We start from the raw sequence: 10884 nt of genomic DNA on the forward strand, positions 1-10884 counted from the left end.
TTCTTTTAGAAGGATAGACTCATTATTTTCGAAGGATCTGATCATTGTTTTCGAAGGATCTACTCATTCTTTAAGATGGTGTAAAAGCAATTATGTTAGTTACTGATGGCTTAATAAAAACACCTGTCTCAACCAGAGATCTCGTGACAAGGCATCTTGTATACCATTGTTATGTGAATAAAGTTGTCCAGCCAACCAGCCAAGCAAGCAAGTGAAGTGCTCCTAAAGCAGAAAGTTGTATGTATTTCTGGTGCCCCCCCCCCATCAAGTACCTGCGCAGTGTTTGGCACACGCCAGGAATCAATAGGAGTTAACAAGTCCTCAAACATTCCTGGTCCCTTTGTTAACCAGTCCTTTGCGATAAAGCCAAAGGGAAGAGAATTCCAAATCCTTGAAGTATATTAAACGTGAAAAGGATCAGCCAAGTAGACTTCAAACAGCCCCTTATTTTTTTATATTTTTTTGCAGGACTGGTTGGTGGGCGAACAATAAGGGCGAGTAAAATTTATGGAGAAATTATACAGTGGATTTGTCACTTAAAATATCGTAACTGTCTTGGGGACAATACCCCATGCTGAGGATTAATGGTCCCTCCAGACCTTTGATTCAGCGGAGTCTTTTCTTTGCCCTTGACAAATTGGATTTTTAGGAATGGGAAGGTCGCCTGGACCATTGTCTGGTTCCCATTCATGGGAGCTGATTATGCAGAAGGGGTTAGGGAAAGTCTCCATGTGACCCTGTTGGATGAAAACGCCGCAGCTGCTGGAAGAGCCCAACTCTCTCAGCGAAGTCTGCGCCCTGGAGCATCATCAGTGCCAAGGGGGTAGCTTGCCCTCCCATAGAAAAGCCGGCGTGTACAGAGCTACACGTCATTTTGCAGGCGGAGATACGCCTGAGTGCTGTCCTCTCCTCTGTCACTCCAACCCTGAGTACTACTTGGGTATCCTGACTGCTCACACCTATAGGCAGCAATGCATGCCAGCCGGGCTCCTGCCACCAGCATCACCGCAGACACCAATGTCCCGGCCGGACTGCGCCTAGGTCCCATCCTGGGCAACTTCAAACTGGGGAAGTACCTGTCAGATCGCAGGGAGCCTGGACTCAAGAAAAAGGTATTTCCATAGGGCAAGACTACTCTGACCATTCTTGGATTGTGCCCACTTTCAACCAAAGACCAATGCAAGCACATCCTTTCATAGGGCGGATTGAAAAGGCAATTTGATTGTCATTATAAAAAAAAAAAAAAAATTAACAATAATTCGGCTATACACTATACAATCTGATTGTACGATCACCTTTGGATCTACCATCAACTATGTAGTGCAAGACATAGCTAAATGCATACAGTTTGTCCCTATGTATTACAATTAGTTTTGGTAGATCGATAGATTGTATAATGTATGAACAACTTTGGTATAACAGAATAAAAGCTCACAATAATAATAATCACAATAATAGATCAGCAAAGCAAGCCAAATTGCTGTTTAAAAAATATTTTGAAGTTTTTACTGCGCTGTAAATATTGTTTCAAATTTGGTTGTTTCTTTATTACCGTTTATAGCATTTATGTATTGCATATTATTACATATTCATTATACAATACATACATTAATGACCTGCTAATTGATCTAATTCAGTATATTAATGAGCATTAATTAGATCAATTAGCAGGTCATTAATTGATGCCCAATACTTGATCAGCTGATACAAATTCGATACAAATATTTGATTACTGTATAATGAAATACAAGTAGAAATGAAGCAATTCATTAGGTCGTGAAGTAATTCATTAAGTCAAATAATGCTTCAGCTATTGTTTTAACTATTATAAAGCTAATCACTGCTATATATATAGGGAACAGTTTAGGAAAAAATATTTAGGTTTTGGTGCAATAAAGTAAAGAAACAGTTTAAGAAATACTATTTATTTTTAGTGCACTAAATAAAGAAATAGTTAATGATTTGGGTTTTGGTGCAATAAAGTAAAGAAACAGTTTTCAGAAATAATGTTTATTTTAGTGCAATGAATAAAGAAACAGTTTAGGAAAAAAATAGGTTTTGGTGCAATAAAGTAAAGAAACAGTTTAAGAAATACTATTTATTTTTGTGCAATAAATAAAGAAAAAGTTTGGGGAAAATGATTTAGGTTTTGGTGCAATAAAGTAAAGAAACAGTTTAAGAAATAATAATTATTTTTGTGCAATAAATAAACAGTTTAGGAAAAATATTTAGGTTTTGGTATAATAAAGTAAAGAAACAGTTTAAGAAATACTATTTATTTTTGGGCAATAAATAAACAGGTTAGGAAAAACATGTATGTTTTGGTATAATAAAGTAAAGAAACTAGTTTAAGAAATACTATTTATTTTTGTGCAATAAATAAAGAAAAAGTTTGGGAAAAATTATTTACGTTTAGGTGCAATAAAGTAAGAAATAATATTTATTTTGTGCAATAAATAAAGAAACAATTTAAGAAAAAATATTTAGGTTTTGGTGCAAAAAAGTAAATAAACAGTTTAAGAAATAATATTTATTTTTGTGCAATAAATAAAGAAACTGTTTAGGAAAAAATATTTAGGTTTTGGTGCAATAAATAAACTGTTTAGGAAAAATTATTTAGGTTTTGGTGCACTAAAGTAAAGAAACAGTTCAAGAATTAATATTTATTTTTGTGCAATAAAAAAAAGAAACACTTTTATTAGTTTTTTTTTGTGCAATAAACAAGGTAACCATTTCAAAAATATTATTTTTCTTTTACGTGCAATAAATACACACAGGTTAAACTGATGGACCGGTGTGTGTTTGGACCTTTTTGTAACTAAATAAAGAAATAGGACTAACTGTCTAAGGAAAGTAAAATAAATCACATTTTATTTCTGTTTCCAGTGTCATTAAAAAGAAATAATCCCATAAGGGCTTATTAAAATAGTAAATGATTGCCATCATCTACAATGGGATCAAATCCATGGCTTTTGTCACACGTTCCGCTTTGATTTTGAACGTCATTTAATTGTTTTTAAACGCTCCGCCAGACCCCGCAAATTTATTTCTCGTCATTTGGCTCCATTGGGTTCTCACATTAGTGTGCATTGTTCTTATGACTTTTATTGCATGCCTATTCATTGCCGTTGATATGGTATTTTACTATATGGTCCCAATGGGCGTGAGGGACTGACTTCAATCAAGTTTTTGTTTCCTAAAGATCCCAGCTCATAACTGGTATACAAATAGAAGAATAGATACATAGAGGGACCTGGCAGAGATCAAAGTTTCTGGCAGGCAAATATTGACATATTCCTTATCATATAAGTAATAATTATGAGATGTATGGTGAAGGACTATTCTATGGAGTAATAAGTATTCCTCCCTGATGTGCAGGTGAGGTTCCTGAGAGGAGAATTGGTGGATGAAGCAGGGGGACCAGCCTCGGAGTGGATAGGGTTAATTCGGGCGGCCAGAAATAGCCAAGAACAAAACATGGAAGCCATCTCTGATGTGCCAGGAGGACAGGTATGCATCCTTCTACCAGATCTATCTATCTATCTATGTATCTATCTATCTATCTATCTATCTATCTATCTATCTATCTATCTATCTATCTATCTATCTATTTATCCCTCTATTATCTATCTACCCCTCTATTATCTAGCTATCTATTTCCTATCGACTTATCTATCTATCTATCTATCTATCTATCTATCTATCTATCTATCTATCTATCTATCTATCTATCTGTCCATCCTTCAATTATCTATCTATCCTTCTATTATCTATCTATTTCCTATCGACTTATCTATCTATCTATCTATCTATCTATCTATCTATCTATCTATCTATCTATCTATCTATCTATCTATCCTTTAATGATCTATTTATCCCTCTATTATCTATCTACCCCTCTATTATCTAGCTATCTATTTCCTATCGACTTATCTATCTATCTATCTATCTATCTATCTATCTATCTATCTATCTATCTATCCTTCAATTATCTATCCATCCCACTATTATCTATCTATCTATCTATCTATCTATCTATCTATCTATCTATCTATCTATCTATCCTTCAATTATCTATCTATCCCACTATTATCTATCTATCTATCTATCTATCTATCTATCTATCTATCTTTCCATCCTTCAATTATCTATCTATCCTTCTATTATCTATCTATTTCCTATCGACCTATCTATCTATCTATCTATCTATCTATCTATCTATCTATCTATCTATCTATCTATCTATCTATCTATCTATCTATCTATCTATCCTTCAATTATCTATTGATCCCTCTATCTATTATCTATCTACCCCTCTATTATCTATCTATCTATTTCCTATCGACTTATCTATCTATCTATCTATCTATCTATCTATCTATCTATCTATTTCCTATCGACTTATCTATCTATCTATCTATCTATCTATCTATCTATCTATCTATCTATCTATCTAATCTGTAATCATAAATGTGTTTATCATTTACTTATTATCTAATTATCCTATCTGCATAAATAATAAAGCGTAATAGCAGTTTAATTTCGAACCATTAACCCTCTCTCTGCTAAGCCACTTAGGCAGTGGGCGGACCCTTCCCTTTACCTGAACAGGTGAATGACAGGTGCCTTCCCTTTCTTAACAGATTTTCTACAGAACAATGAGGGAGATCCAGGCAGGAGAGGAACTCACAGCTTGGTACTCCAACTCCCTGGCTCAGTGCTTTGACATCTCCACTACAGCTACCCCAACACACGACGAGAAAGGTACGCCTGCTATTATATATATATATATATATATATATATATATATATATATATATATATATATATATATATATGTGTGTATGTATATATATTTTTTTGTTTTGTTTTGTTCATTTTCTATTTGTAAACCATGCCAAATTATTTAACTAATTAAAACAAAAATACATATTCCCAATTGCCATTCTATAAAAGTCTTTAGCTGTAAGTAAATAGCGAAGAGACGGAATATTTGCCTTTGGTGGTAAGAGGTGTCTGGAAGGAAAGGACCTATATATTGTAAGCGCTTCTTCCCTAGCCCAATGTAAAGTATGGGATATCTTCCAGAAAGACTTTGTTCATGTGAATGGACACATTCTTATATCCCCCCAGATTACAGTTCAGGGGGGCATTTACCAATTGCCATTCTTTAGTTAAAGGACAAGTGGTTGTAATCCAGGACAAACGGAAGGATTTGTGAAAGTCTTTGTAAATTGATGGGATTTGCTGTGGTAATAATAAAACTAGGACAAGTGAGTGTCATGGGCAGCCGTGTAATCCTCTCCAGCACCGACTCGTTACTAACAGGATTACTTCGGTCTCCTCTGACTTGCATTGACATCGCTGCCCCATATGTACTTTTATCGGTGCGTGTGTGTTTATGGTTTCCTGATACTTCCAAAGCCAGCTCGTTCTCTGTATTCTAGAGTAATACATAGAACGGCTTGATTTGAATCTAAATGAGGGCTTAAACACTGTACACAGATGCTCTAAACGTCACTTGGATGAGGTTATAGCAGGCCTGCCATTGTGTGCTGAGTGAAGGATGGCTGTGCTCAGATTGTTCCGCTTTGTTAATAGGAGATCATGATCATTAGATGAACCTTTTGTTATAATGTGTCCTAAACTACCCGACATACGCTCCCCTTTTTCCTGATGTCAACAGATGGGCCATATCCCAGTGCAATGGGCAGCCCTCTCCTCCCAGCATGCTATTATTGAAGCAGGGATGGAGGGTTAGGAGGGGGTTAATATCACAACTATCCATAGATAGATAGGAGAGATTAGAGAATTAGAGACACCAGTCAGGTCAGATCACTGTTCTCAGGTTTACTGTCCATTTGTTATCACTTCACTCCTATACTTGATGGATACAGATGTGCAATATGCTGTTCATTTTCTATAGTGGTGGAAGGAAACTGGAGGTGTCAGCCCTAGCCACCAATCCCAGCTGTCCACCATCAGTTTCAGGACTGGGCACTATGGGCAACAGATCTAGCTAGGATTATTCTCCTTTACTTCTTTACTCAGATGGAACTGCAACAGGTCATGTTTAAAGCAAAAACAAAAGCAATATATATGTTCCACCCTGCTGGCCAGGGGTGTCTCTGTTGCTCCTTCAAAAACTGGAGCCACTCTAAGTCAGGTGTTACTAGCTGGATCATCAGGTGAAAAGCAAGGGAAAAAAAGGTATAAAAAGAAAGGGAATGCAGCCACAACATTAGGATTGGTAAAAAAAAGAGAAAAAGAATTATATAAATATTTACATTTATATATATGTATATGTATATATATATATATATATATATATATATATATATATATATATATATATATATATATATATATATATATATATATCATGTAGCCCAAAAGTAAAAACAAAAAGAAGTAACTGCTTAAAAAGTGTTTTTTCTGGCCATACATTATACATTTTTCTTGTACAATTTCCTTACCAAAGCCATATACTATGAGGTCATACCTAAATTCTTGCAATAATTTGTATGCAATCAGGCAGGCCCTTCACTGCATAGTTGAAGGTAAAACTTCAGGTAAAAAAAGGTAATATATATATATATATATATATATATATATATATATATATATACAGTATACACACACACACATATCCTTTACCTTCAACTATATAGTGCAAGGGCCTGCCTGATTGTATACAAATTGTAAGTATTTAGGTATGACCTCATATTATATGATTTTGGTAAATCTAAGAATATGTACAATGTATGGCCAGAAAAACACTTTTTAATTAGCTACATCTTTTTTTTTTTTTTTTTTTACTTTTGGGCTAAATGTTTTACATAAATAAATAAAAGCGGATCACTGGAAGTACTCCTGGCAGTGTTAGATGGTTTGTCTGAGCCCTTTAACTGTCACTTTTGTTGGACAGCCTGGTCTCTTGAAAAATAATAGACTTACTGGCAGGTTCAAAAGGTGAACCCCCCCCCCCCAAAAAAAAGAAAACTAATACAACCACCCTAAGAATTGTTTTTGGGTTTCATACCTCTGTAAGGTTTTCAATAAGAATATTGGGGTTGATTTACTAAAGTTGGAAAGTGCAAAATCCGGTCCAGCTTTGCATAGAAACCAATCAGCCCCCGGTTTTTTTTTGTCAAAGCTTAACTGAACAGCTAAAAGGGGATACTGCATCTGTGCACCACAAACAAAAAACACTTTTTAATACATTTTTAATAAAGCTGCACCAGATTTTGCACTCTCCAATTTTTAGTAAATCACCCACATTACGCAGCATACAATGACAATGTTAGCCCTGGTAATCCATTAACTTATTTTGTTTTATCCAACAGGAGAAGAAAGATACATTTGCTGGTATTGCTGGAGGACATTTAAGTTTCCAAACACCTTAAAGGCTCACATCCATTTCCACTGTGCGCTGAATAACGGCAGAGGGTTTCTCGGGAACGAGCACGTCAGAAGTTCAGACATTTTCAGCGTTTCTCCTAAAACGGCTGATGGAGTACCCAATCCCACCCCACCTCTCAGAGGGAGCCATCCGCAGAGCAACAGCAGAGACGCCATTAAAAGGGAATCCTCCTTATCTCCAGCGTTAAGTAAGCTTGGGGTCATCAAGAAGGCACTTGGCAAAGAGGAGCAGGACCGAGCCCTAGACATGAGCGTGAGCTCTGCCAGGAGCCATGGACAGTTTCTAGGAGTGGTGGCAAACCCATGTGGTGCCAACGGGGTTACGTTTTATCCGGGCTTAAGGTCGGCTTTCAAACCAGCTGGACTATCCAAATTAGCACATGTTGACTCTGCTAGAGAAGACACAAAATCTGGCAGCATGGGCTTCGGTAAACTTTTAGGAGGCATCAAACCTGGCCGAGCCAATGAAGGTCTAGTGACCAATCACCACTCCAAGTACCTCCAGCCAGGTGATGGCTCCTCCACTGTCTTATCTTGTAGCACTGGCCTAAGGGGCTTCCCTATCCTGTCCCATCTGGAGGAAAGCTCGGCCTTCAAACACGTTGAGCGAGGCATTCATAACAGCCTGTCGCCTAACAGTCGCTACAACCAGATGGGCCAGCCAGGATTACACTTTTCAGAACGTTTCTCCATCCCACAGTTTGAAGGCATCAAGTCCTACTCGGCGGAATGTAACATCCCGGTCATGCCTTTCACAGTGTACAATGGGGAACTTCTCTATAGCACACCCTATTACCCCTTTAAATTTCATTTCAGCAACCTGATTAAGTACCCTGAGTCTTATTTCAATCCTGGGCCAGCCATGAACCCAGAACTTGGTTCCCTGACCACCAGCATAGATCGTGAGATAGCTATGCACAATCACCAGCTCTCTGAAATAGCAGCAGAGAAAAGTAGAGCTGGGCGACTGGAAAGCCTAGCTGGGGGAACAGCCCCTGGGACCGGCAAGCCCAAGAAGGGCCACCTATGTCTTTACTGTGGCAAATTGTACTCTCGTAAATACGGCCTAAAGATCCATATGAGGACTCACACTGGCTACAAACCCCTCAAATGCAAGGTGTGTCTCAGGCCCTTTGGGGACCCCAGTAACCTCAACAAGCACATTCGCTTGCACGCTGAGGGCAACACACCTTACCGATGTGAGCACTGTGGCAAGGTGCTGGTAAGAAGAAGGGACCTGGAAAGACACGTCAAATCAAGGCACCCTGGGCAAAGCTTGACCACCAAGGAAGACCTACACACTGACCCTTCCTTCCCCCAAGCAGACACCAAGAGCGAAGACAATGACAGTGATGTAGACGTATGTTTTACTGATGAGCAGAGTGACCAAGAGACTGGCGCAAGCAAGGAGCACTAAGCCACTGATAGCACAACTTTATATCATTAAATCTAATTATATAAATATATGCATATGTATTATACGTTTATAAAGGATGTATCTATTTATGTGCTTTTACACAGCAAAATAATCCTCTGGACTAAATGACTGATTATTGGGAAAGCAGGACTTGGTGAGGACTGCGTTTGGGAGGGTGAAAGGCAATTGAAGTACTCAGGAAAGGTTTTCCACTCCATAAGCAGCTGTGATTCCTATCTGGTTTACATTTTACAGTACTTTTATCGGAGTCTAATGAGCAGGGTGGAGAGGACAAATGCTGGGATAAGGTTATAGCAAAGATACTGGCTGCCAGAACAGTGCTGACCAGGATGAACTTTGTCCCCCCCTCCTCAGTCCTATTATATAGGGCACTAGTTTCCAACCTCAGCGCTCAAATACCCCAACAGGTTCTGTTTTAAGAATTAAAAAAAAAAATCAAAGTCAAAGGCTTGGTGTTTATGACAGCTATTCCCAACCCTAGAGCTGCTGGAGGTTCTTAAGGTTCAAGTTTGGGGGCCACTTACATAGGGCATTCTGACTTAGGTGGGTCTAGTCCAGGATGAATTTGTCCCCCCTCCCCAGTCCTATTAGATAGGGCAGTTTAGTTCCCAACCTCAGCACTCAAATATCCCCAGGATATGTTATGTTTTCAGGATTTTTTTCACCAAATAAAAGTCAACGGCTTGGTTATGACAGCTATTCCCAAACCTTGACCTGCTTGAGGTTCTTAGGACCAAGGTTGGGGGCCACTGACGTAGGGCATTCTGACTGCAGTGGCTCTAGTCCACGATGACTTCGTCCCCCCTCCCCAGTCCTATTATATAGGGCATTAGTTCACAACCTCAGCACTCAAATACCCCCAACAGGTCATGTTTTTTAGGATTTTCTTCACCATAAATCAAAGTCAAGGGCTTGATGTTTATGACCGCTATTTCCAAATCATGACCTGTTGGAACTCTAGACGAGGATGACTTTCCCAAGTCAGGAGGACTTCTTTTAACAGCGTATGTGCTCCGTTTTATTTAACGAAGGATGGCATAATCCACCGTCTTCTCAGACTACCATGAAATGTAAATATAACTGACATATATCTGATTACCTATCTGTTATAACAAATGCTCTTTGATATTATAAAAAATGTTTATATCTTCTTTTTTATAAGATGGTGTACATTGAATGCAGTTATTTGGTTTTGGTTGAGTTTGTTATGCGCTTTTTTTTTTTTTTAATAAACTTATAGACAAACTAATTTTAGTTTGTCCTTTGAAAACTAAACGTGTACCTGCACCATTTTCTCCATATATTTTGTCAAGTTTCGTTTAGATACATTTCACCTGAAAGGAGTCTGCATGGCGTTCCATTGAAGCGATCACCAATAGAAACTTCAATTACAGTTCATTCAAAATAATCTAGATACGTTTAACCATTATAATTGTATTCAATTGTTTTTTTTTAAAAAAAAGTAAAATACATGATTAATCACCAAAGATCTGGAACGTCTCGATTTTGCATTTAATTAACGGCTGCTTAATACATATCTCACATTTGGCAAACATCACAAAGACATAATAATGTGGATCGTGTAAAAATAAGAAGTCATTTGTTTAAATTCGTGTTTTTTTAGTCTTGGGATCATTGATTTTGTTGCTGCAAAGCCCCTGGAATTTGCATTAGACTAATTTTTAACTATAATGCATCATCCATTTAGTGGCATTTATAGCTTAGGATAGGACTGTAGAACTACCCTGCCGTATTACAGTTTTTATTCTTCATGTTCATTTTTATTCATTTATTTTCTTAACGGTATCATCACTTTTATTGCCATCTGCAATGCTCCTCGTATTTATTTATAGAATTGCCAAGCTTTATCAGAATAATTGTACAGCAGGACCTCATTCTTTCTAATCTGCAGACTGATAGGGCAATTGTGATTCAGGGGGTAATTTGTACATATATCTGTCAATCCATTTAGGTATATATTATGGCTCTCATGTTTTTCCTAATGAACATAATTTTATAAAATG

At 37.4% G+C, this 10884-nt stretch overlaps 1 protein-coding gene across 1 annotated transcript; it reads left to right on the forward strand.

Moving 5' to 3' along the window:
* The first annotated feature begins 891 nt into the window (after window positions 1-891).
* On the forward strand, window positions 892-10097 carry PRDM13 (PR/SET domain 13). Its single transcript, XM_073626993.1, has 4 exons — window positions 892-1112; window positions 3379-3510; window positions 4644-4764; window positions 7347-10097. Exons 1-4 carry the CDS (start codon window positions 972-974, stop codon window positions 8837-8839), a joined length of 1887 nt encoding a protein of 628 aa, XP_073483094.1. The 5' UTR covers window positions 892-971; the 3' UTR covers window positions 8840-10097.
* The last annotated feature ends 787 nt before the right edge of the window (window positions 10098-10884 follow it).

The sequence above is a fragment of the Aquarana catesbeiana genome, linkage group LG04, assembly GCF_042186555.1.
Source record: "Aquarana catesbeiana isolate 2022-GZ linkage group LG04, ASM4218655v1, whole genome shotgun sequence".
In the NCBI taxonomy this organism is placed as follows: Eukaryota; Metazoa; Chordata; class Amphibia; order Anura; family Ranidae; genus Aquarana; species Aquarana catesbeiana.

What these genes read in the sequence shown, in the direction of transcription:
- PRDM13 (XM_073626993.1), top strand. Translation starts at nt 972, where the DNA reads ATGCATGCCAGCCGGGCTCCTGCCACCAGCATCACCGCAGACACCAAT. An exon ending in CTGATGTGCCAGGAGGACAG is followed by an intron (nt 3,511 to 4,643) that starts GTATGCATCCTT and finishes CTTTCTTAACAG; the next exon opens with ATTTTCTACAGAACAATGAG. An exon ending in CCCAACACACGACGAGAAAG is followed by an intron (nt 4,765 to 7,346) that starts GTACGCCTGCTA and finishes TTTATCCAACAG; the next exon opens with GAGAAGAAAGATACATTTGC.